Below are 27,860 nucleotides of genomic sequence, written 5' to 3'. Positions count from 1 at the left end.
TTTTGTTCATTGACAAAATAGAGAAGGAAGAGACCTTCTCTGTGCAATACCATATGTTTTCAGAAATGGTTTCAAACTTAAAGCAAAGTTTTTTTCTTATTTTAGGCTTTAATATTTCGGGAGACAGAAGAAAAGAGCGATATATCCGAATGAGTGATATAACGAGGCGCGATATAACGAGGGGCTACTGTACATAAGAATTTAGGGAAAATTAGTGATTTTCAAACTTTAATTACTCCGGCCCATGATGTCCCTGAGGGTTGAATTTTTGTATATGTACTCAATGGCCCCCCAAGAATATGTATACAAAAAATCATTATCGTAGCCCCCCGGGGGGCTGTGATAGAACCCCGGGAAGGTACAATTTGGGGGGTAAAAACGAGGGGGAAGGGGAGGGGGGTCAAATAGCACAAAAGGCACATCAGTAGGGCACAAGGAATGTGTGTGCGAAATTTCAGCTTGATTCCTTTTTTCGTCTGGGCTGTAGCCCTGTCAAAAAAAGCGAAAACTTTTTGGAACAGCGATTTTATAACTTTAATACCTCCTCCCCCTGATGGTCTAGGGGATTGTATTTTGGCTTACGGCGTCAGGGGCCACTAGAAATTGAGTGTACCAAAAATCAACTCCGGGGGTCTTCATGGGGCTGAGATACAGAGGGGTAAAAAACCCAAAAAACCCCAATTTGTTCTGTCGCGTAATCTTGTTCTTGGTCGCTTTATTTTCTTTCATCTTTGGCGGTGGATTTACTTCTGTTGGCTGCTGACGTTTGAATTCCTTGGCGGGGCGGGACGCTCCCGCGTCCCGTAATAAAGTTAGGTTTTTTATAGCGTCTGTGGACACAGTATGTTTGCAGGCTCGACACTGTGCTCATAGATGTGGATACAAAGATCAAATAACCGAAATTTTCAATGTGGATAAGGTTTAAGTACCTTAATTACTTTCAAAAAAAGGTTAAAATGATATTTTTACATATTTTTGAGATTTACTTTTCCATATTCAGAGTTGAAACATTTTAGCTATTCCCAGTTTTACTGCGAAAGGTCATTTTGTTTTGCGTCTCTTGATTTCTAAAAGCGAAATTGTACTTGCGACTGCAGTTTTTGTGATGCAGTTTTTGGCATGCTGTTAAAAAGAATTGAAGCTGCTAGATTTATTGACGTTGCTAGATTTAATTAATGCAAATTCCCGTACTGAGCTACTTCAAGATTTAACACGGGAAAAATAACTTGTAAAATGCCTGGAAAAAACGTGTTTGAACTATGCAAGCAAGGTAATTGATAATAATAAAATGTGACACTATGTGACGGTGTCACGTCTATGGGCATCAATTTTTTGATGCTTAAATAACTTAACTAATTTGTGCTTACAATCTGGACCACTATAACAGTGTTCTAGTTAAGCTAAGATCTATCTTTAAAATAAATATAAATTTGATACAAGATATTTTTTTGCAAACCAGTCATGAAATTCCTGCCTTTTCTGAGTGTCAAGAGAACGCACATGCTTATGTCAAGATAGTTTATACACTTATCGAGGTAAGTAGTATATTGAGACAAAATATAGTTTGTATATTAGATTTTGTTTTTTAAGTAGTGCAAAAAAAAAAAAAAAAAGTCAAGATTTGAAGTTTAATACTTTTAATGAAAAAATATACAAATATGTAAAACATATAACAGATATTCCACAAGAATCGAGGTTTATTTGCCTTACAAACAGTTTTTGTTCAATAAAACAGTTTTGAAACACTATAAAGCGTGACTTTTAGTTGGAAGTTCTAACGGAGATATAATAGCATTTTCATAAAATAGACAGCAGAAGGCGACATAGTATTGCTATTCCTATTCTTCTTTGCAATCTGTTTGCGGTTGAAAAGTTTTATTTTATCCTTTCATGTCAAAATCAATAATGGCTCTTAATCTGCAAAAGAACAAAAATAGATCAAAAGCAATAATCATTGAGGTTCTGAACAGTATGTCCAAGTAACAACACGAAAGCGTCAAAATTAAATTAGTTTGAACGGGGATTTTTTCTGAGATTTTATTCGCTTGAATTACAAACATATAAAGTCTCCATTTGCTTTAGGGTTAATACGGGAGAATTGCCGCATCCAGGAAAGATGCCTCACCCCTTATATTTTTTGTGGTTATCGAAGGATCGTAGATAAATGCTCCGAATAAAATTTCTTTTGGCACCATTTACCGTTAATCCTAATTCAATGATCCTTTTTAGCCGTTTGTTCATTATTTTAAAGTAAGCGCATATTTGCTGTACGAAAACTTAAATACATACAACTCGTACAAAAATAGCTTTTGTGTTCTAAATAATAATATAATCATGAATTATTACTTCCTAAATTTAGGGTGAAAGCCAATTTTAGGGTCCGTAAAGAATATTTTGTGTACGAATACTCTTTTTTCTTTTAAGATGGTAGGCAAATAATGGGGTGAGTTTTCTGTACCTTCCAAGACGGGATCTATGCCACACCGCTTGTCGGGATACATGCATGCCGCAGTTTCATTTTACGGGGTTTAAGTTCTGGTACCAGAAATAATACACACAAAAGAGGAAAATTTATCAAGTAAAGTACAAATAATCAGCAGACCTAAAATCAATTTATACCCTGCAAAACCTAGAACTAACAAGGCAAAACCATGATCACCGATTAAATGTCTACATACAATATCTTAATCTGAGACTTAGCAAGGTGACGTCAAAGGACATAATTCAAGAAAGTAGAAGTACACACAGCAAATATTAATAATAGGAAGGTACTTAAATGGAAATTGGGGGAAAGATTCTAAATTAAGATAATGTCAAGAATATTTACATGTGCCCTTAAATTGAGAGAAAATTATAATAACTTTTATTTTGTTTCTGGAATACATTCACGTCTCTCTTGAAAATTTTCTACTCCCCCTAGGTTGAGAACCCTTGATTTAAACGACTGTCATCTTGCCATAGACATCTCAAAAAAAATAAATAATCTTGTCAGAATTGGTGATTAATCAGTACTCTTTCGTCTGTTGAAATTTGATAAACTCTAACGCAGAAATTTATGTGATAAAACTGTTAAGAACTTTCACTGACGGAGAGAAAGCTAACGCTTTAACGAAACCAATAGTTATCAATTGAAAAGAGATCTTTAACCATATGGTAACCGATTGTACCATATTGTTTTGTACCATACATTTGTACCATCTTTAATCATATTGTAATTGGATTGATCCATAACCCAATTGTAAAGATAACTTTTGAAGAAATCTTTACAATTACAGTAAATATGGATAAATAAGCATTGAAACGTATTTTTCTTTTTAATAACGTTGTTTTTCGTGCTTCATGAAAATTTTTTAAATTTAAAGCTGTTACGGAATTATGTATCAATGTTGTTTACTTTCCGCCCCATAAATGTAAAGAAGTAGGGAAACGGATATATGGAAAAAATTATTAGGGTTAGCCAAAATTCAGTTAATTCAGCACCTTTGACTTACTTGAGATTGCTATAAAAATCTTCATAATGTCGTGCTTCAAAAAATGATGGGCATTTTTGTATTCGATAAAATTAAAGAAATCATATTTCATTGGACACTTACGATTCTCCAGTTTTAAGTAGATTAAATCCTTCGTTGATCTTGCTCAAGGGCAAGCGATGGGTAATCAATTTTTCCAACTGGATTTGTCCAGACACTACCTTGTCTACCAGATCTGGTACAGCTAACTTTGCTTTATAGGCTAAATGAGGGAATCATATTCATAGTTATTTCATTAAAATAGATAGATGTTTTGAGTTCTGTAAGAACAGATCATGATGTTTCTATAATCAATAAGAATGTAATAAGCAGTAAGTTACCACACCCTTCTGTCAGGGCTTAGGCAGAACTACATGCAATATGCCGATGACCCGGTTTTGAGATCCAGAAAATGCAGTTCCATCCTTGTTTTCGACTCATCAGTGTAGAATAGTCAATACTCGAGCTGGAGGCGGATGATATGTCATGGAAGCCAAAAGTGCCAACAAACTGGTAGCTTACTACTTAATGCCCAAGCTTTACCTTCAATTGACAAGTTGGACCACACCATTACTTCAGATTCTCGCTGGTGTGTTAAATTTATTTTAGCTACCAGTTTGATGGCACTCTCGGTTTTCATGAGATAACATATTCTTAGACCATGGGTGTTGACTATTCCAGACTGATCTGTCCATGATTTGCAGTCTCTGGATTTCATAATCGGTGGATTATATGTATGTTAAAATGTGATTTCAAAGATACAAAAGGTAAAATGCAAAAGATCCTGCAAGTAAAGAAAACATTCCTGATAAATCAACTGCATATTTGTCGCAAAAGTTTTAAATGTTATTCTGAGATTTTACCAGCCTTGAACATTTTCATCATTGTACTGCAATAGTTCTGGGAAGGATGGCGAGGGGGGAGTTGCTCCATAATACTTGAGAGATGTGCGCCATCACTCATATGGGGGTACAGGACAGCCCGAGCGATCTCTAATGTAATGCAAAGATGAATACAGTGAAATCCCGTTGCACCGAACTTGAAGGGATCGCAGATTTTACTCGTTATAACGGAAGTCTCGCTGCAACGGAACTTAAGCAATTGAATTAAGAAGTTAAATTGGGACTGCACATTTACTTCGTTGAAACGGATATTTCGTTGGATTGGTATTCGCTGTAACGAGATTTCACTATATGCTCTCTGCAGCAAAAACGATCAGTTTAATCAGCGGTCGTTGATTAAACTGATCGTTTTTGCTACGTGGACAAATCGAGGTAAAGTGAAACGACGTGTAGCCAGAATTTGACAGTGATTTCAAACTCGGGACCTCCGTGGCTCTGTGGTTGAAGCTTCGTCTTCCAATCCGGAAGTCGTGGGTTCGATTCCCACCGGTACCCCATGTGTTTATTTCATTCTTTTTTGTTGTAAAATCTTTCCTGTGTGTTTCCTGAGGCAAGGCGCTTTGTACGCAATCCTCTATGTATGTGAAGATGATTAGTTTCTGTAAATAAATAAATAACTTTAAACTGTTTCGTAAATTTGTCTTTCATAAGGAAAAATAAAAGTAAAAATACTTTCCTGCAATGATCTTATTTTACTTTGATACAAGTGTAAAGAAACCGAGTCATTATGAAATTAATTGTAAGGTAAGGGCTTTACTCGCGATATTTCTGAAAACATATTCATTATGTGCTCGTGGTTTTGTTTCAGATGCTGATATAGTTTCGTTGAAAACAGATCAAATTGCCTTAATAAGCGTTGGTGGTTGTATTTCATGAACGAGGAGCGAAAAATTCTAAGAAGGCAGCTTTTTCAATGTATGTTCGCGATTTTATTTTGTGAAAACGAAAGCCCTGAACTGCATACAAGTTAACTAAACATTAACCAACGTATGTTCTTTGTACTAAATTTGAAAACTTACAACAAACAGTGAATTCTTTTATTGGACTCTTTTACGAAATAGCGTTAGGGTCATTCTTAAAAAAGTAACTTTCTGTCACACGCCTTTTACAGTAAAAACGTTAAGGAACGATTCATTTAACAATGATTTTTAATTTCATTAAAAAATATCTATTTAAACCTGTCAATATATTTTTTAATAATAATTTTAATTTTAGTATATTTTTGGTTCATAATATGTGAATTCTCACCTCCGTGGCATGTCACACACCTTGTGTGACTGTTTATGTTACAAGGAGTCATGTCGCACAATAAATTCTCACCTCCGTTGCCTAAACACAAAACTCTATTTCTCATTAACACGTGGCAGTAATGACATCAAATTTTTTTTCCATGATACAAGGGAGCTTCCTTGTTTATTTTCAGCCAAAGTTGAAGCTGTGAGATTTCTTTCGAAAAACAAGATGATAAATTTTGCTTTAAAAACTTAGTGTGGTTATTCTGATTTCTCACCTCCGTGAACTTGAATAATTTCAGGGATGTAAATTAATGTAAAAAAAGAAATGAACCTGTTTTCATATACTTAACATGTGCAGATTGTAACCAACGAAGAAAAAAATATGCCTATATTAATAGAAAATTCCTCACCTCCATGACAGATCTTATCAATGTCATTATTTCTGAGGGGAAAATAAATGATGGAGGAGAAATACATCAATAATAGGCATTCTATCAAAATTATAAATTGCCAGTATATCCTCAAATTTACTAAATACTATTTTTAACATACATTTGAGACTACTAATTAAGCCGTACTTTAACTAAGAGAGCTTAATATTATATTTCCACTAATCATTAAAATAGCTGATTGTTTGCACCCCAAATAACAAAATTACTACTTTGATATTAAATTGGCCTCGATTTTTTTTAATATAAAAAGTTCTTTTCTTGTTTTTTATTTCCGTGAACAAGGCACTTTTTTTTATTTATTTTTATTTGTGAGTAAAATATTTGGAACTTAGCTGGGCCATTGTTTATGGTTACTTCCAGGAGGTAACACTTTCATGTGAGAATGAAAAAAAAAAAAAAAGAAAACAAAAGATCTCGAAATTGAAAAATATTTGCGTTCAAAAGTTACGTTTTCTGGAGAATGACCCGTAAAAGAATCCAAAATGTGTTTTCCGTGAAAGTAAGGAATTTCTGTAAAACAAGAAGATATGTTTAAAACGCATTATCTTGGATTTGACAATCATCAAAAGAAATGATTCGCTAAATACTTCTAACACTAAAACAACTTTCGTCAAATACGGCTTTCCTTTGAATTACCCATCAGAATAAAATGAATGTACTGAAGAAAGGAAAGATATTTTTGATTTTTTACATTGGTTCTTTTAACCATTCCGTTATAATGAAGAAGCGTAGAATTTCTTTAAACTTACATCCGTAAGAGGTACCAATAAGTTGACGTCCAAAAAGCAATTCCCACACTCCGGCTCTCATGGTTTCGCCGATGTTCGCTAGACCAATGATGACTGTTTTTCCCCAATTTGGATGACTGGCCATAAATGCTTGTTCCTGAAATAGTTTTGCTAATATTCAAAAAATTAGTTTCAGTAGTATTGCATAATACTGGACAGCCTCTTGCTAACGGTACAAATGACTGTATTTCAAAGTGTGCGAGTGCATTATTGACACAAACTGCAGAGATTGAAATGTTGCCCTGTTCATGGTGGAATTGAGCTTTCAGGGAAAAATGAAGCAGATCTTGTCTAATGGCAGAATATGTTACACTAAGGTTCAAGTAGCTATCAGATTTTTGCAAGTCGGGAGATTTTAATTAAAGCAGAATTTATAGCTAGTTAGAAGCTGACTCTGGGATAAACATTTAAATCCTTACACAATGGCGTGATACAGCAAGCGAAACCAAAGTGTCAATGACACAACAGAAACTAAAAAGGCCTGATCACATTCAAACTGCCTTTATAATATAGTTAGCCTTTCTCAGTTTTCATTCATTCAAAATTTTCAAGACATTTTGGGTGAGAAATCGCATTTTAAAATCAAAGGGACTAACATACACCAATCTGGTATATTTTATGCAACTTCACAAGGCAACAGTGACAGGAATGGATGTTGAGGACATTAAGGCGATAGATAAAAATGTCACTCGAAAAAACTAGTTATTGTAGTATTAGTCGGTTTGACAGGGCAGAAAGAAGTAGCAACTCTAGAGTGTTGCTCGATTTTAATCTGCTACAACTATTGGACAGACTAGAGATAATTTTTCGCATTTAACTCGACATAAATGAAGCTGCCACTTTCTTCCTAACTTTTTCCTAAACAGGATTGCATACCAAAATTGCGTCATTTTTTCCTCAACGAAGTATTCAAGTGTCAAAAATTGTTCTCGCATGCAGTTGGCATAACAATATCATTCTCACTAACACAATTATTTCCAGGCAGTATGCGTAGTAAAAAAATAGAAAAAAAAATCTCCCAATATACCATAACAGGTACGATGCCAACGGATACAAAGCAGTAGTCGACTCCGCCATTTGTCATTTCCGCCAACTTCTTCGGAATATCGTCCACTTCTTTCGGGTTTAGAAAGTCAGTTGCGCCGAATTCTTTGGCTAAAAAAAAGAGATAAACCTTATACTTAAAATTATCAATATTGGTTACAGTTTATACTGCACATGCTTTATATTTCAATGTGTTAGAAATAAAACAAGAAATTGGCTAAACTCTGAAAAATATTCGCAAATTATCTTCCGATAATTTGCGTGTTGTGAATCAGAATGAAGTTGTTAATCTTTCTAGTGTTCCTTTAAACAGTTCCCAAATGAAAACTTTTATTGGAAGTTTTATTTCCCACTTTTATTGAAACTTTTAATAAGGATTTTTCTTTTGTTTCTTTCACAGTTGTTCTGAATGGAGTTTTTGAGCTGATGAACCACACGTGTTCTCGCTCTTATTATAATTTTGCTGTGGTTAGTAAACTTTATTTCTCTAAGCTTATTGCTTCAATTGAGAAAGCTTTTAAATTTAATGCTTTATCTATAAATCAAAAGAACTCTGTTTTGCATCTTATAGCTTCTTCTATTGAATTCAATTCTAAAAATTTCTACACCTGTTTTTGCCAATACCGTTAATCGTTGCATAAGGAATTAAGTTTCTAATTCAGATTTGGTTGTTACAAAAGCTGACAAGGGTGGTCAAATTCTTGTTCTTGACTAGTCATCTTATGTTGATAAAACTTATGATTTGATTTCTTCTGGGCCCTATTTGGAAATTACCAAATATCCTTGTGATAATGAGTTAAAAGCTATTCCTTCAGCTGTAAAGTCAGTCTATTCTACTTCATCAAATGTTAAGCGCTCTGTTATTCTTTCGATTGCTAATTATGCTAGATTTTATGCTTTACCTAAGAAACATAAAGCTGGTATTCCTTTCAGGGCAATTGTCGTCGAAATAATTAATAATTTTGCTCCAAATAACTCTTTGACGGCTTCTTTTGATTATGTCTGATGATTGATTCTCATTCAAAACCTTACTCGTTTTTGCCTTTAAAAAAAACAACAACATATTTTTTAAGTAAGGAGATCATACTTTTGATCTTTTATTAAAAAGATCAAAAGTATGATCTCTTTGTTTGAAAAATATGTTTTTTTCCCACTTCAAAGATATAAAATGTCGCCTCCAAAAAGTGTCACCAGTGGCGGTGCGCTCCCTCCGCTACTGGTAATTTTGGCTCCGATATTTTTTCTTATTAGGCAATCATACTCTTTTGGATATTTCCTGATTCCTATGGCTTTGCTTGTCAATCAGCTATTGGTAACTAAATTATTCTGGATTAATTTAAAGAAGTGAACTTACCAAGAGGAAATTTCTTTGGGTTGGTGTCGATGGCAATGATTTTTCCGGCTTGACTGTCCCGTAGTCCCATGAGGACGCACATTCCGACACCTCCCAGGCCCCAGACTGCAGTCGTAGCACCTTTAGGGACCTTGCCCGCGTTCATTACGGCCCCGTATCCCGTAGGAATGCAACATCCTACTAAGCACAACGTGTTCGGATTAGCCTTTTGATTCACCTGTTTGAAGAAAAAAAAACATTTCAAACAGTCAAAACTCACATTTATATTTAAAGGGCTTGGGGAAGAAATGTGACAATTCACAATGAGTGACTTTTAGCTCGAAATATTTGTTTCACATCACTTAAAAATTGAAATTAACATAACAATGGATTATGTCATTTGGAGAAAAACATAACTGGTTTTAGTATTTTCAGAATATAGATTGTATTATACTTCTACAAATATTTTTTCTTCGTTGGAAATTGGTCTACTGAAAATTCAAATCATGTGACATATCACATTCTTGCCCCGAACCCTTCTCTCATCATAAGAAAAACATCTATAGTGAAAAGTCATCCTTGCCTTTACACAGTATGTGTAAATAAAATGTGAAAAATCTTCTATCCTTCAAGTAAGGAAATTGAAATGCCTTTCCAGCCTCAAGATTTTGCTGAAATCTTCTGTTTTTTTCCATAATGAAAATATTAATAATGTATGTTATGTTACTTTGCTTCAAATTACTTTCCGAAGCGCAAGAGAAAGTGAAAAATCTGTAATGGCCAATTTAGTTATTTACAAACAGATTTATTGTAATCTGAAAGCAGCAAGTATGCTTGAATTGAGTCTATCAAAATGAAAACAAGTAGGGAAAAATGCTTTTTAGACATGAAACACAGGACTAGTTGCAGGAATGATTAGACTTTTCATATTCAAATGAAATACAGTGAAATCCCATTACAACACCAATACAATGAAATATAGTTTTTAGTCCAGATTTAATTTCCATTACGTTGCTTGAATTCTCAAACAAACGAAAAAATGTGCAGCCCTTTCCCGTTGTAACGGGATTGCACTATAACTTCCTTCACAATCCTCCAAATTCGTAATTTTGACGTAATTAAGTTTTTAGCATTTAGGAGACTATTCCTGCGCTGGCACCGCACCGGCAGACACTTTTTTTTTCAGTATTATAGAATGTTTTTATGTCTATGGCGAATTTTTTTCAATTCAGAAGGAGAATTCCTTGAATTTGGGGAATATTTTTGCAACAAGGACAACATTTTCAGACATTGGATGACATTTTTAAATTCAAGAGAATATTTTCAGTTGTGAGGCTAAGTTTCTTCAATTTAAACTTGAATTATTATTATTATTATTATTATTGGTAACCGATGAAAAAACTTCAGTTTAATATCTTTAATCTTAGATATCGGCGATCTAATGAGCCAAATTTCAATAATTCTTGGATAGGCGACGAATCGTAACAGATCGTTTATGAATTTTCAGCACTTGCCTGCAGTCGCGCTACCGAGAATCATTAAAATGCATCTCAATAGATCACCGATATCTTTCTAAATATTTTAGACATTTAACTGTATTTTTTATGAGTTGCAATATTTACTTCGGTTCTAAAAGAAGAAAATATAGATATAATTTGCCATCATTCATGAATGCACAGTGAAAATTTATTTGTTTAAATGCTCATATTTCATCAAATTTTCAATATTTATGTTTCGAATTTTAGTATTATGTTTCTAAAAGTTTGGTAAGGGATGACTGAAAAATTTACGTGTTGTGAGCCAAAGACCTTCAAATAAAATTTGTATTAGAAATTCAGTATTTTATTTTTTGCGTCATATGAGACCACTATGCATATACAAGTTACACTGTAAAAGTTTAAAAACCTACATTTCATTCGCCTTATATTTTAAATCTAAAACTAAATGGTTGATATTTTATTAATTCATTTATTTACTAACAGCTTAATCTTTTAAAATCATATGGCAAAAAGTAAGTATACAGTTTAAATAAAATTAAGATAAACACATAGTTAACTCATTGCAACACTTTAAGTTTTGTAATATTAGTACATTTTCTACTATTTTATTTTTTTAAGTACCTTGGCGACGTTTGCTTCATGCGTGACGGTGTACTCTGAGAATGTGCTGATGGACTGCATTTGACTGAGGGCTTGGCCTTTGCAAGTGATGCGACTGGTGCCATCCATTTGCAGATGATTTCGCTGGAAGAAATATATAAATAAGCATGTCTTGGCAATATTCTAAACTTCTCCCTCTCTCTCTCTATCTCGTTTTGAAAAATGTCATTAAATCTACAGTCTAACCATGAAAGACATGGAAATCAGCAAACGGCCAAGCTAAGGCGAAGAAATGGAGTTTGATGCACGCGTTTTATGAGGTCACTAGAGTCATTTACTTCTCTAAGTTGAAATCGAGTGGAAATGAAACGAGTTTCTATGGAAGCAGCAAAAAGAAAATAAAATCTTTTCATTTCGTCCGGAAATGTAAACGCAAAATGGAAAGCTTAAAATTAAGTTGTAAAAAATTAAATCATTTATCTTTTGTAGTGATAATATAGATCGAATAAAGTTTAGATTTAAAAAAAATATTGCCGTGAACATATTGTAATTTTTACAAAACCGCGTCTATATAATTAAGAAACGAAAGCGCATATACATAACGAACAATCTACCACCCCTGTAAACTAATAGATGCGTCCATTTTAACCCTTAAACCTGATGTTTGGCTTTAGATATCATCGGTGGTCAGACTGTAGATAACTAAACTCAAATCAGAGTTACTCTGCAACTGATCACTCGACTCGTAAACTACAAAGTTAGACGTAAAATATTTTATATTTTCTACTCTTTTTTCAAATGGTTTAGCGTAGGTGAATTCATGCTCAAAATAATTTCATTAAACATTACAACAGTATTAAATTCCGGCGCTTACAACCTTGTCCAGCGTTAAAAGTAGGCTCTAAAAATTACCTGTTTAAACGTCCAGAGCTTATAAGACGAATGCTTAGTTATCTAAGATTATTTCACATTTGAATGTTCTGATACAAAATATTACGAAACATTTTCACTCAAAAGTACACTTACTTCTTAGAAGGTATTTCAATACAATGTCACTCAGGGCATTTCATTTTGGTTTCTTTTTGAAAAAAATATTAATGCATGGGTGATCTATGAAAATGTATCTATCAATTAAGCTCTCTCTCTGTGTAGTCAATTCGTAACATAACTCGAATGTAGCGGGACGGAAGAAAACCTTCGACTTATGTAAAACTCGACTTACTATACTACTTCCGGTTTCTAACACTTTAGCAGGGAAAGCACACGGATACTTTAATTAATATACTCGTACCTGTAACGATACAGTTACCCAACGTTTAAGATAATTATCGAAGAAAATGCTCACAATTTAATTTAAAACATTAAGAGCAAAAATAAATAAATTAATTAATTAATTAATTAAATAAAATCCTACTTTTTCTTCGTATTTCATTTTTTAGACATAATCCGTTCTTTTAGGTTGCAAAAAGTTTTGTGATTCGTGAAGCAGTAAATCCTCAAGCTTTTTCACAAATACGAGGGGGGACCCAAAAGTAACCGGATTTTTGTTCTAAAATATTTATTTATTAGTTTATTCACAAAATTTCTTTAGTCTCCTTTAAAGTGTTCCCCCTTAGATGCAATACACTTGTAAATTCTTTTTTCCACTGTTAAAAGCTCCCCTGGAACTCTTTAACTTTGACCATGTTCAGTGCCCGCTGCGAAGCAGTTTTTATAGCCTCTACATCATCAAAACGCTTCACTTTCAGGTTTTTTTTCATCCTCGGGGACAGGAAAATATCACAGGGGGCTAGGTCTGTCGAATACGGGGGTCGTTAAATGACTGGCCACCCCTGAGAGGTCAAGTTAGCGGTTAATAGTGAAGACTGTGTGTACGGGAGCGTTATCGTGGTGAAGGAACCATTCTTCTGATCACCCGCACGAGATCCAACTCACTCTTGTTTCTTCTAAAGTTTTGTCAGTTGTAAAACGACGACTCTCGCTGATTTTTTGGCAGGTTTTTTCAACGTTTTCATCATTTCGAGACGTTGAAGGGCGCTCAGAGCGAGCATGATCTGCAACATTCGTACTACCACGTTTAAAGCGCCCAAACCACTCGAAAACTTGTGTACGGCTCATAGCATCGTTTGTTGAAAGCTTTTTGAAGCATTTGGTAAGCTATTCCGTAGCCGACTTTTCAAGCAGGAAGCAAAATTTCAAGCTTACAGTTTGTTCTTTGAAATCTGCCATAATGAGTTCGCAGGAGGAAAGCAACAACACCTGAGAAAACCAACACTACGATCCAACGTTATCAACTAAACTGACACCATTTGCACAGCTGGTTTGTGAAGGTCTCTACTTGAATCATCTAGCTGGAGAACACTCTACTACATCTAGGATTGGCATCGCACTATTAGTCATTAGTTATTGGCATAGCACTTTTGGGTCCCCCCTCGTATGTCTTCTTCTGCAGCAATTTAGTTTCTTTTCGTATTTTGCACCAACTGTTTGTTGCAAATCCGTTGTTGTAATAAATTTCTTTTAAGTCAAAATATTTTGCACTCCACTTTATCAACATCTTTTAGGATCGTTTCTTCGATTTAAAAAATCAGTGTTTCACTGAGTGTTCCATTGAAAAAGCTACACTTTTGTAAACAGCTACTTACTTATGCTTCATAGAGTAAGCCTCACCTAAGTAGACTTTTTAAAAAACTTTTATGTTCTCGAAAAATAAAAATAATGCCTTCAGCCATCGTTGATTTAGATCCAAATGATGTGTAAAATCTATCATGACCATAAACTATGAATTAAATATTTTACTGCAGAAAACAAAAAGCAAAACTGCAGCTTTGGGGCATATTATCTTGACAGTCAGGCAATTCGCCCCACTCCATCAGGTTAAAAATTCCACGTGAGTAACATCACCATATTTGTTAAAATAAGCAAAAAGTTTTTAAAATTAACTAAACCAATGCACATTAATGCAAATCATAATATAAGCAACTAATTGAAAAATCAAAATATATTTCATTCTAGCAAAAACGAAAATGTAGGAAAATGAAAATGTAAAATTGTTACGAACTGCGTTGAAAAGTCACTGTTACCTTTCACTTTGCTGTAAAACTGTATTTATGTATCTCTAAAAATGCGCTGAAAATGGCTGTAGTGTATGCGTAAAACTTTTTTATGCGCAAATGCTCTTGAAAAAGTCGACACTGGCGCACTGTGTTGCTAAAATCGTGAAATGCAGTTACTGGAGCGTTTCAAGTGCAAACAGTACAACTACAGAAAAAACAGGTGTTACTCCTTCAAAACATTCTGCATCAAAACGTGTTCTTTTGGCTTTTGGAGTATTCTGTGCAAGAATTACAAGAGAAGGTGAAATAATTTTTAGTTTTATTCTTGAGTTTCTATTATTTTATAAATCAAATTTTGATCCATGTTAAAAAGTCCTTTGAGTTAAATGAGTAAACACCGGGATATGGAGGATAAACTACATGTAATTAAAGACAAAGGATTCAAAACCTGATAAAAAGTTCGAGTTACAGTAATATTCGAGTCATTGTGAATTAACCTTAAATTATATGTATTTATTTGAGGCTAATATTGTTATCTTCATGCCAATAGAGAATACAGTGAGACCTGTTTAGTTGACCACCTGCGGTGCACTACTTTAGTGATCAACTTAAACAGGTGGTCAACTTACGAGGTTGATTTATATGATATAGGACTAATTCTGCACGTGACAAAAGCGGTCAACTTAGACAGGTCTTCGACTTACAAGAGTGGTCAACTTTACAGGTTTACTGTATTATTCTTGGAATTTGAATGGGATGCATCTGCCTTTTAGATGTTGGACTTCTTTATTGTCACCATAATTTGACCCTAATGACCTCAAAGTTTAAAGAGTTTCTCTTAATGACAATGGTGCCAACAATGGTGCTAACCTATCTCATATTCAGAGAATTCTTTCATCATTATCCTTAAAAACCAATGTTTAATAGACCAAAAAATACCATTTACCGGCGTTTTTTGACATAGGTTTGTCCTGGTGCCTTTGCAATAGTCGCATTCGCCACAATACGATTCGAAAACTAACACCACTATATCACCTAAAAAGTAAAAAGCATAGATCAACTTTTTTTCCAAAACATTTAACAAAACAGTAATTTTTTTTTATCCCATACTCAATATTTATCCTACATTTAATAATCATTTTTGAAAAGGTTTAACGCTTATGTCACAGTAGAATAAGCAGAATGAAAATGTATGTGAACGCAGCTACATCACAACATAGTTAATTGCATTCTAGACCACAACATAGTCGTAAAGTTTTTACATCTAATTAATTGTTTTTTCTTTAAGGAAAAAAAATGCCAAGTTAAAATCATGTGATAAGAATTCTAAACTTTTAATAGCAACTTCCTTCTATTAAAAAAATATATTCCCATGCTTAACAATTGATAAAAGGTAAAAGAGTTTTACGAAGTTTCAAAGCTCAAAATTCTGTTACATTCTTAGTTTTGATTTAGTTTTTTTTACTGATTTTAAAGCAAAAGTTCTAATACATAGAAAGTGCGAAAAGAATTCCTCACCTAACGTAAAAACACATGAAAATTTGGAGCAGTAGAATAATTTTCATTCCCCAAATTACGAAACATACGAGAACTTTAGCCTAAAGCTGAAATAAAGACCAAAATATAATTTGAATAAAATTACCTCGTTGTGCACGCTATGGCACAGTGCATTTTGACAACAAAATAAATTTTAATCCTATATTAAAGTATATGTAATTCTGAACAAAATGAAAACAGCTTTTTTCCCTTCAGGAAAACGCTAGTTCTGCTGATCTCGTTTGTTTATAAAAAAAAAAAACTATTTCGCAATATTTTTGAAACCTTGTTTTGTTTTTTGTTTTTTTTTTCCGTAGAGAAATCGAGAATACAAATTTTTTACACTGTACTATAGCTGACTCACCTTGTTATTGGCAGATAGCGACTCACATTATCCAAAGCCATTGCTTAAAAAATAATTTTTAGAAGATTTTTACTGGAACTTTTTTGAAGAACGGTAATTTTCTTGAACAAAATTAGTTTTTGAACGATTTTCATCACTTTTGATATGAAATTCATGAAAGCTAATTTATTGATGGAAATAAATACGTCTCTCTTAGTGAATATTGTTGTGCGCTTTTTTCGCATGTAAAAACATTGTTTAATTTAAATTATTTCCTCTCATTTTTCGGCAATTTCTTTTGGATTAATCCATACAAAAATGTTTTAAATATTGTGCATGTTATTATTTTTGTATATTTTAAAATTATTATTTAACTGTAAGTTTAAATACGAAAACTATGAATTATTCCTAGATTTAAATCTTTTATAATTTAAGAATTTCTTATGCAAAAGATATTTAACTTTTTAAGATTTATTAAATTTCTTTCTTTCTTTCTTTTTTGGAATTACTTAGTACGGGAAAAAAAAACTTTAAAAGATGGCCTCAAATGTATGTCAAATTTAAATTTTTAGAAGCACGGTGTAATTAACCGTAGAGCAAAATATTTTTCAAAGAAAAAGAACATTTCAATAAACATTAAAAAAACATGAATTCAAAACTCGGCGGATATCGCTGATTGTAAAAACTAATTCAGCAGATAAAAAGTTTCTTTGTTTTTTGGTAAAGAGGTATAGGGGTATGATTAAAATGTAAAAACAGCGCAAATTGAGCACAAATTGTCGATAAAAAGTCAAGATTTCTCGTTTAAGTCGGTAGGCGTTTTTTTTTTTCTTTTCTTGTATGTGAATATTGTTAAGTGTATTTCTGCCCGAAGCATAAATGACTGCCATTTTTTAACCACGAACCTGCAAAAGTCATTAATATAAAATGTCCAATACAAGGGTAATGCTCTCTGCTACTATAAAAGTAATGGTGTGAGTGATTTGTCGGTGGGAGGGATGTGTCGACCGTTTTTAAAATCAATCTCTGTCATTTGCGTTTCAATAACTTCACAATAATATTTCTGAAAAAGTATAAACCGATAATCATACAAACTTAATTGATGGGTTAAAGTTCATCAGAATTAGCCCTATTTTTTCACAGAAAAAATTAAAATTCTGTCTACAACTTCAAGGGTTTAAAAAAATTAACAATCATCAAAGCTTTGATAAGTAGGAAACTAAGCTGTATCTACAACGCTATTCCAACAAAGCTAAACATTCATCAGTCATATCTTTTCATCTTTAACTACTCAAGAACATATAATAGCTCAAAACATTATTTTTGAATCTGTCATGCGATTCGCGCTTAAAGAAAATATTTCAATTATTTCTGAAGTTATAGGTTTTTAACTATTTTACACACGTGTACCATTTTTCTTACCGATGTAAAAAAAGAAAAGAAAACATTATTTCACTAGCGCGTTTGAAGAAAACTTGAGAAAGGGTAATTTAAACTTTCCACTATTTTTTTTTTTCGCAAGGCCAAACAGACGCCGTAGAGTAAGTTTGGAGAAAGTATCTTTATTTGTTCTGCATTGACATACCTTCAAATAATTAAAAAAAATTGGAATGTCCTCAACTACTCTCTTCTGAAGCTTCTCTATGCTAAACTGAAGTTGAATCGGTTTTGAAAGGGATTTTTTATTTTGCAAGATTATTTACTAAAATGTAGGAATACCGTATTCACTTCAAGGAAAATGCAGTCTGTAATTTTCTCTCTCATGTTAAAAAGAAATTTGATTTGAAGCATTGCGCAAAAACTTCTTTCGCTACTGCTGCTTTACTGTCCTTACCTCCTGAACTTAAAAATAAATATTAACTAAAGTATTTTTGGGTTTTTTTCTTCGGAGTCAGATGTATTGTTTCTGTTAACCGCCGTTAAATCCATTTTGAGCTTTTACCGCTGTTAAATAGTATGCGGGAAGAAAAGAAAAAATGCACGGAAAATGGAGCGATATGCTCAATGAAGTACAGTAAACTACCATTTATCCGCGAACGGATTATCCGCAAGCCAATTACCAATCTGGAACATGTATTTTTGCAGCAAATACCTATCACCATTTTTTTTTCTCGAAAAATTGTAAATTTAAACTCGGTTGCTTTTGCTTGAACTATTTATTTACTTGTTATATTTTACAATTTTTTTTTAATCGTACATACACTTTTTTTAATTGATGTCAAGTTTTGTTGTGCAAAAATACCAAACATTTTTACTGCGCTGTATATATTTAACTGTTTGTAGTAGACATTATGTATCAATACAGCCAATTATTTGAGGATGAACAATTTTTACCTTATTAGTTCCTCATTTAACATTTTTTGGTGGTTTATCCGCAATTTTTACTATCCACAGCATTACTACTCTGATTTAAATTACTGATAGGTAGTTTACTGCATTTTTACATAAATTTCCCCAATTTTGACGATGGCAATATCTGCGAATGAATTAATATTTAGGAAGCACAAAATCCTCAAAAGAAACCTGTAGTAATAAGGTATCTCAGCTAGAACTACCTTCTTACTCTACTTCTATTTTAAGTGTTTCATACCTTTCCATGTTGTCAATGTTTTTTTTTGCATTTCCAATGAACTGAGTGACGCATGAAAGCAAGCGCATAAAACACGTATGTTTTAAAATAAAAGTATGCGTCGAACTTATCAAATCATTATTTTTCAGAGAGTTGAATTAATTATATATTAAAATCACTAAAGTATTTAACTCCACTCAAAGCAAAAGTCTATCTAGTTGAACCAGATCCTTAGAATTAATATTGATATTGATAAAGGGGTAAATTCCTTTTAGCAAACGTTTTTTTTTTAAAAATAAATATTATGTCGAGAATTTGCACTATTCTATATTTTATCTACTTCATCTAAGTTTTTTTTTTTTATCTCTATCACAATGCGTAGGTTTTTAGTTGATAGGATTTTAATCGGTCAAGTTACATTTTTTTTTCAAGTATAACATCATATTTTTTTAGTCCACGATGCCGTTTTGATCTCAAGTAATTTCTTTGATATAGTGAATTCAGATTTTACTTTTCGTCAAAAATCTTAGTACGCAACCTCACATCTTCAGCATTCAAGAACTTACTTCAAGCTGCTTTTAGAAACTAGGGAACTTTTAGCTTTTATTGACAAACAACCATTGATTAAAATATAAACTGCATTCTCTACGTACCAGGTTTGACAGAAGTAACTCCTTCACCTACACTTTCTATTATTCCTGCACCTTCGTGTCCAATGATAGAGGGAAAAGGCCACTTCTCGTCGATGCCTTCTTGAAAATGCAAATCCGAATGACATAGTCCGGTAGATGTCATCTGAAGGACAAAAGCTTCTCATTTATTCTTTGTTAACTTGTATGAAAATAACATTAAAAAAATATATTGTATGTTGTCATGGGGTTTTAAATGTTTTCCTAAAATAAAGTTTCATTTATTTACAACAAATTAAGTGGAAAGAAAGAGAAAAAACAACAAGAAACACATTTCTTTCATCCATGCAATATGCCAGGCAGGCCGGTTATCACATCCAGAGACTGCAGTTTCGTTCTTATTAAAACTCTTCTGTCTGGAATAGTGAATAACCGAGCTGGAGGCTGATGTCATCTCATTGAAGCTGAGAGAGCCAACAAACGGATAGATAAAGTAAATTTATCTCATCAGCGTGTGTCCGCGACATAGTGCGGTTCGACTCGTGAATTGAAGGCAAAGCTTGGGTATTTAGCAGTAAAAGTTACCGCCCCAAAGCAAGGACTAAGGGAAAATTCCATGCATTGTACCAGACATCCGGGTTATCACATCCAAAAACGCTGTTTCGTTCTTATTAGAGTGGACTGTCTGGTATAGTGCATGAATTTTTCCCTTAGTCCTTGCTTTGGGGCGGTAACTTATTGTTAAATATTCCTACAATATATAAAAAGTAAAAAGAGACTGAAATGATGGCACCAAATCTATATAGTGCATGTAACCATTAATTGGGTGAGTTTGCAAAAGAGCGTTTATTTTTGCTTTATCTTGAATACCTTTGAGGAACAATTTATGTGTACGGAAATACTCGCGAAAGGTTTCCGTAAGAGATATAAAAAGCACTAAAATTAACAAGAATTAAAGTTTTTCATTATTAATACAACCTTTTAAAACCAATTTGAAGAACTAAACCCACCATTCTCCCCCCCCCTCTTTTTTTGCCTAATAATGTATCAGGCCCGCGTAACAGTAGTATCCAATCGAAAAACTTCATTTCTTTACTGTAAATAAGGTGTTTTTTTGATTTAGTTAATAACCAGTGATTCTATATAAAAGAAATGTTTGCGTTTAAAGTACGCCTTGACTGGGCTCTAATGACAACTGCATTTTTCGCAGCTGTCATTTTGTAAAATTGATTTATAAACTGTAGTTTTAATCAAACTTTCTTAAAGTTTAAATTTATCATTATTATATCTACACTACAGGTCTTTTCTGTTAACATTTGAAAAAATTAAATAGTGCACAACATTTTATCTAAAATTTTACTGCTTCAAACTATTTTTACTGTGCAAGGGATTAAAAGTACTGTCATACATTCAGAAGGCATTGTTTTATTTTTATTTTCTTCGGTTTATGTATTCTGCATTACGTTTCGCGTGTAAATATTTGATCTACTTTTATTAGAATCATACCTTATATTTTTATATCCCTCAAATTATAGTTCACACTCGTTTCTTCCTAGTATCAAAATAAATTCCTAGTATCAAAACCATATTTTGTATTCCAACTTACCCTTACTCTAACTTCGCGCTTCTTTGGAACATCTACTTCGACTTCTTCTATAATGTACGGAGTATTCGCTTTCCATAACACTGCAGCATGGCATCTGATTGGCTGAAAAAAAAGAGATAATGGGACACGCTCTACCATGTTAAGCATAAAAGTTGTATCTGCGGCCAAACACGAAATAAGAAGCTGCTTTTTAACTTTCATCCCTGACTCCAAAAATGATCTTAACTGTAGTATCTCACGGTCAACATTTTTCTTAAAACGCCTTCTTGTGTTACTGATGAGCACGCGATTTTTTTATTTTTAATTTTCTTTACTAAAAATGTAAGATTTACCTTGCCAATAGCCTGAATTAAAATATTTCACTCTTAAAAATTATTATATTTCGGAAAAAAATATTTTACATCATATGATATTAGGTTTAAGTCAATCAATAGAAGAGCAGTAAGTCTTTCTGTGATAAACGTTCTTCCGAGGAATGTGATCACATTCGCATGAGGTGTAGTGAGAAAAAAAACTTGAAGTGGCAAAAGAAGACTAACTTCAGTTTTGAAATCAGCGTGCCTATTATACTCCATAAAAGCTCAAAAATTACACTCAACAGAAAAATTGTTAAAACTTGTTTTCCAGTTCTACTCTGCATCTTCAAAATACTTATTTATGCTTTGTTTGTCTGCAAGCAAAAGAACACAATAGATTTGATTTCTGATCCAAAATAAATAAATAAATAAATAAAAAGACGAATAAATTAATAAATATGGTTGATTTTTTGAATTGAAAGATGCTGAATTCAATGGTTGGGGTCCAATTTCGTGCTTGGTAAGTTAGACTACTCTGGTCGCGAGGTACATCCAGAATTTTGATGTGTGTTTTTAATCAATAGGTTGTTGTCCAGGCAATCAGGCCTGCTCTTAAATAGCGTATTCAACTTCTGGTTCAATATTACATTCAGTTTCTGTGTACAAAATACTTGTAAATTAATTCGTTTGTTGTTGTTTTAAACGTATATAGAAAATTTCTTACATCTATGCCCGACACGCTGCGCCTAATCCATCATATTCTGCTAATTTAAACGCGTATTTCTAAAAAATGAGGACCTTACACAAACTTAAAACACCAAGATTGAATTCAGAGCTCTCTAACTATAAACTAACCAGAAATTGATTATCTTTCTTGAAAAACAATTCTATACCAATTCTTCGTAAGGAATATTTTTGAAAAGAACTCCTGTCTTCGAAGTCCATTTAAGGTATGCTTCAGCTGTCTGCTTATGCTGAATTAAATTTCATGCCATATAAATACTTCAAATTTTGAGAGAGATATTAAATTTTTCAAGTAAGGATTTTTTTCTTTGATGATGTATGAAAATTATTTTATTACTTTTTTTTGTTTGAAAACAATTTTACTTAATTGCATTGTCATTATTTTTTTAACTTGAAAAACATGATGAAATTTTTGAAAGATCTAAAAAAAGTATTATTAGTTTTAAATTAGTTAGTTTTAAATTACATATATAAATCACAGTAAGATATACTTGTATTCGCATTATTTTTTTTCTTAAACAGCATAAATTAACTAAATAGGTAAGATTTTTAAAAAGTAGAGTCATGATTCTTTTAAACCTTTTTCTTTACGTTTTATAATGTTAATTGAAACTTTGCACTATTAGAAGATATTATTCTCTTAACAGCTTAAAACATCTTAATATACTTTACCTTTCCTGCGGTTTTAGACATCTTGAATAAGACCTGATAAGTAAAAAAGAATTACATAAGGTTAAAAATATAAAATTCGAAAACTAAAAGATCTTATAATTCCAATACAAGATACGTTTAACAGTTATGATTAAACTAAGTAATAAGCAAAATCGTTTTTAATTTCTGTATTAAGATAATTACACAAAATAATAATGTAAACAAATATGTCTGTAAGTTCTAGGATAAGATAATTCCCCTTCCCCTAAAAAATAAATTGAAATAAATAAATAAATAAATAACTCATTAAGAGTTTCTTATAAAATTTGAAAGAGGTAACACACGCACCGACTCAATATGAAAAATAGTAACAGAAGATTTTTAAAACGTTCGTTTCATTATTTTAATGTTTTGTCTTTTATTAAAATTGCAGAGTTCCGTCAATTTGGTTGGGTGGGAAATCTTTTCAGTCGTCTCCCCCCCCCCCCAGTCAAAAAAAATTCAATGTTTAAAAAATATTAAGAAAATAATAAAAATAATATAAATGATTGTTAGAAAAATTAACAAATAAAATTCAAGGTTGAATGAAGCAAGCATAGACTTAGGCTTTCTGATTTTCAGCTTTCAAATCCGTTCAAAAAACATATGCTTCCGACGCCTTCCCCGATTCCAGTTATCACTTTAAAAGTTGCTTCTGTCCACACTTGTTTTTTTTTTTTATGTGTGAAATTATTCTAGTTTAACTTATTGGTTTCGTTTCTTCCTGTTATTCTTACAAAAGCATTGATGGGTTTACAGTAACGCTCTTTTCAGTTGCTTGTTCCAAACTACTTTAAAAAAGAAAGGTATTGACAGGTCCACGTCTTTTGCTTTTGTAAACAGTAAAATGTTTTTGAAACGAATAGTTGACGCATTATTAAGCTGAAGTTTATCAAAGGAATATTTTTATGTACTTATAAAATGTGCTCTCATCTTTAATAATTGAGAGTTACTGAAAGAAAGAAGGAAAATGTTCAAGATATGTATACAGGCAGAAGAAAATATATAATTTGCCTTGCTGTTCACATGTGATTCTATCTTGTATCGAACATGTACTTCGAAACTACACAACGAACAAAATGTATAAATGTTAGAAAGAGAAGTCTTGAATAATAATGAAAAAAAAATTTAATTAAAAAAAACTTAAGAAACGTAAAAAGATAATGAGCTAAGATTTTGTGTTTTTATCTGTTCTCTACTGTTCAAAAGATTTCTCTTGACCTATTTTTTCATGTCAACAATACTCAAAACGTTTTCAATCAAATTGAGGACCTTTTCACATTTTTAGAAAAAAATGCATTTTGTTTATCGAATTCGCAATATTCATTCTTTTAAAAATATATCGCATTGTCAGGATTGTTTTCCTTTCTCAATTTATTTATTTGTTTAATCATCAGTGCTTTAAATATCATTTTTTTAAATAATTTGTTCTTTATTACTATTAGTATTATTATTACTATTTTTTATTCATTTTTTATTCATTTACTCTTTTTATTTTTATTATTATCATCATCATTCTTAAAAGTTATGTACTTTTGAAATGCAGCAGACCCTCGTTTTACGCGGGGCTTACGTTCCACGGAAATGCCGCGTAAATCGAAACCGCGTAAATTGAGCCCTAATAATAGTGTTAAAATAGGGGTTCGGTTCCGTAGGTAACAAAATACTTCATTCTAGTGATGACTAATTGTATAATAAGTTTGATGTGTACTTATATCGACTTTTATGCTCAACATGCATAAAGAAAACGTAAATTAATTTCATGCTCTGTTTATAAAGAGGAGCTGGCTATGATATTCTTTTGGCAGTCATTAAGAAATTTGCTCTGTAATTCTTTGCAGAGCATCAACGCAGTTATAACCACTTGCGTCTTTTGTCTATGAATGGCTCAAAATTTTCAATGTGAATGTTATTGGTTGTGCGTCACCGACATCGGTATCCTCGTTGGTTTTAGCCTCCTTTGTCACTCCTAAAAACTCTTCTTCCAATGAGTTCTGAACTGTGTGAGTTTAATAACTTTACTAGTGGAAAGAGTTCTGGAACCAGTCGCCTAAAATGTCTCCAGTGACCCAAGCTCGATTATTACTTCAAAATAATAGAATATCAGAACTGTTCGAACAAAACTTGTCCCTGAGTCGGGAAATATGAACGCATGCAAATTAAAAAGACTGAAACTCATTATTCATGAATGGGTAAATCAATTTAAACAACTTTTTCAGATATTACTTTATTAATTTATGGATCATTAACAAACTGGAAAAATAGATTTTTTATATGGGTGAAAAAATTAGAATAATCTATTAATTCAATGTAAATTTTAAAAAGTAGCGAAAATATTTGCATACCTGTTACCTTATAGTTTGTCACAAGTATGCAACTTAGCGCTTGTATAATTTTACGCTCTTTTAAAAGCCTTTTACTGCTCAAAATGGGTCATCAAGGTGATAAATAGGAAAAAAAACGAAGTTACATATTGTATCATTTCTTAAAATTAGAAAAAAAAAACTATCCAACTCAATTCAAAGGAACCTTCTATAATCCATGGTACGTAAGATTTTAAAGGAATATAGAAGGACTGACCAACTAAAAAGTAACCGAAGTAAACGAAGTAGAAAAATTGTAACACCTGGAAGAGATGAACCCAAATTAAAATATTTTGTCCAAAATAGTTGTTGAAAAATGCTTCTTATGTCCATAAGTGTTGGACAGAATCTATAGTTATCTTATCCACGCCAACTACACTTACACGGTTGCATAAACTGCAATTTTAATTGAAGATCTACGAAGTAAGATCAAAGAGATAAACATGAAGCAGAAACGTGCACAACTCTCCTGGAGCAAAGAGAAGCCTAAACAGGGGCAGCAAGGTTGGAAAAGAATTATATTCAGTGATGAATCTTTTTTTTTGAAATATTTGTAAGCGAAAAATGTTGTTAGGGTTTGACGTTTAAAAAGAAAAGCGCATGAGAAATCTTGTTTAAGACGTTCTCTCCACTTTGACACATCCTTCTTGGTTTGTGGGTGCATGATGGCTGCTGGAATTGGGAAGTTATGTATATCGCGTAAAATGAAACTGCGTGACTTCCGCTGTTTATCAATAATACTGCATGCTACTTCATCTCAGGCACAGCAGTTACAGATTTAGTGACGCTTTTATTTTTCAGCAAAATACTAATCCGTGTCACATCTCTAAAAAAACTCGGAGGTTTTAAACACAAAAAGGATTTTCGGTATTAAACTGGTCAAGCAACTGTACCAATATCAATACGATCAAGAATTTGTGGTACCGTCAAATCTAAAATAAGCAGTTCAAGACCTGGTGCTCGCGAATAAAATTGAGCTCGTTGCCTCATTGAAGAGGATATGGAAACTGTCAGAAACGATTAATGGAAAAAGGTGGTAGAATCCGTGTGAGAAAGGATTGAAGCATTGAATCCAGCAAAAAATGACGCATTCTAGTACTGATGTTGTTTATTTTGAAAGTGTTTTTCCCCCTTTAATTTGAATATTCTAATTTTTTGACTCAATGTAAATCTTCATCACTATAAACTTTTGGATTATTCTTTCTAAGATTATTTTTAATTGAGTATATTTGAAATGAAATGCACACTTTAAGGTCTAAGAAAGGTGGCACGTTAATTTAAATGGCTACTCTCTTAAAAAATTCCAGCGATTTTAACTCAGACTGAGTAAATTTTCACTCCTTGACAGTGTCGAAAACGCACTTTCCTTATAGGAGTGAATTTCATTCCTTTTGCGGAGCGGTTATTTTCACTCCTTTTGGATAAGCTAATTTCACTCAGTTTTGATAAGTTATTTTCACTCTTTTTTAAGACTAAATTAATATCCTAAATGAGTGGCGGCTTTCCGTTTTGGAAAGCCGCTATTTCACTCTTTTTTAGAATAAAATAGGTAAAATCATTTCACTCTCATTTGGTGAAATTGTTTTTTAAATGTGTTTTCATGTGCTTATGCTGTGTATTTGAATTTAAAACTGTTTTCAAAACTGTTATTTCATTTGAAAAAAAAAAATTAGTTTTTAAGTTAAAAAAATGAAAAAAAAAACTGTTTTTAGTGTTTCCGAAGAGGATGCACAAAAACTGTATTTTAAGTAGTACGAAGAATTTTGTTTTATTAAAACTTTAGCTGGTAATATTTCTTGAACTACTCGTATATCGTTACAAATCACCCACGTGCAATATTACGTACATTTCCGAATCTAAAGATTGAAATAAAATTAAAAAACCCACACAGTTCCAAATAAATAGATTAAAAATTTTGAAACTCTATGTTGATATTCTCGGTGTGCCTTTTAACATTAATAATGTTTTAAAAGTTACATCAGTCCAAATTAATTTAAAAAGTCACTCATAAAGTGTGACAAGATACGTTTGAATTCAATTTTGTTTCTTCGGGGCCATTCATTAATTACGTAAGGACAATTTTGGCAAATTTTGACCTTCCCTTCCCTATGTAAGGGTATGTAAGACACCCCCCCCCCATCTTACGTAAGATTCTGTTTTTCTTCACAATAATAAAATAACATATATTACATCACTGGGATCGTTTTTAAATTAACTATCATTATTATTTTTTTTAAAACATTTTTAAGTAAAGAAATGTTTACTGTAAGGATTCTAGACCGAATGTTTTTCCGACAAATAATTTTTGTATATGATGCGATAATAATTAAAAATAAGACATGCAAAACACAGTGCGATTCTTTTATTATATTTTACACGTTTCATTCTTTGAAACACAAGTAAAAAACAGCTCATCCTATAATACATACTTTTACCTTCCTGAAGCAAATGAAATATAATATTTGCCAAACCACTTGACCGCGGATTTCTAATATAAAATATCGGCTTAGGAAATGTTACGTAAGAATGGATCTACCCCCCCCCCTCTCCAAGCAAGGGTATGTAGAGAATTTTCCACCCCCTCCCCCTCAGGACCCTTACTTTATTAATGAATGGCCCGTTACACTTATGAATGAGTGTATTATACAAAGTTTATGATACTGTTT

At 32.5% G+C, this 27,860-nt stretch overlaps 1 protein-coding gene across 1 annotated transcript in view; it reads right to left on the bottom strand.

Annotated features, from left to right (window-relative positions):
- Positions 1 to 1,880: 1,880 nt before the first annotated feature.
- The window catches only part of LOC129230261 (alcohol dehydrogenase class-3 chain L-like), a 30,124-nt gene continuing 4,144 nt past the window's right edge, over positions 1,881 to 27,860 (bottom strand). Inside the window, exons 2-11 of the mRNA XM_054864662.1 lie at positions 22,814 to 22,846; positions 21,102 to 21,203; positions 19,520 to 19,661; positions 15,365 to 15,453; positions 11,384 to 11,506; positions 9,285 to 9,501; positions 7,914 to 8,041; positions 6,848 to 6,983; positions 3,594 to 3,732; positions 1,881 to 1,917 (exon numbers count right to left, since the gene is read on the bottom strand). Coding sequence (XP_054720637.1) covers positions 1,881 to 1,917; positions 3,594 to 3,732; positions 6,848 to 6,983; positions 7,914 to 8,041; positions 9,285 to 9,501; positions 11,384 to 11,506; positions 15,365 to 15,453; positions 19,520 to 19,661; positions 21,102 to 21,203; positions 22,814 to 22,834 — 1,134 coding nt within the window. The 5' untranslated portion in view covers positions 22,835 to 22,846. The remainder of the gene's footprint in view (positions 1,918 to 3,593; positions 3,733 to 6,847; positions 6,984 to 7,913; positions 8,042 to 9,284; positions 9,502 to 11,383; positions 11,507 to 15,364; positions 15,454 to 19,519; positions 19,662 to 21,101; positions 21,204 to 22,813; positions 22,847 to 27,860) is intronic.

The sequence above is a fragment of the Uloborus diversus genome, chromosome 9, assembly GCF_026930045.1.
Source record: "Uloborus diversus isolate 005 chromosome 9, Udiv.v.3.1, whole genome shotgun sequence".
In the NCBI taxonomy this organism is placed as follows: Eukaryota; Metazoa; Arthropoda; class Arachnida; order Araneae; family Uloboridae; genus Uloborus; species Uloborus diversus.
This window is presented reverse-complemented; position numbering and strand designations above follow the sequence as displayed.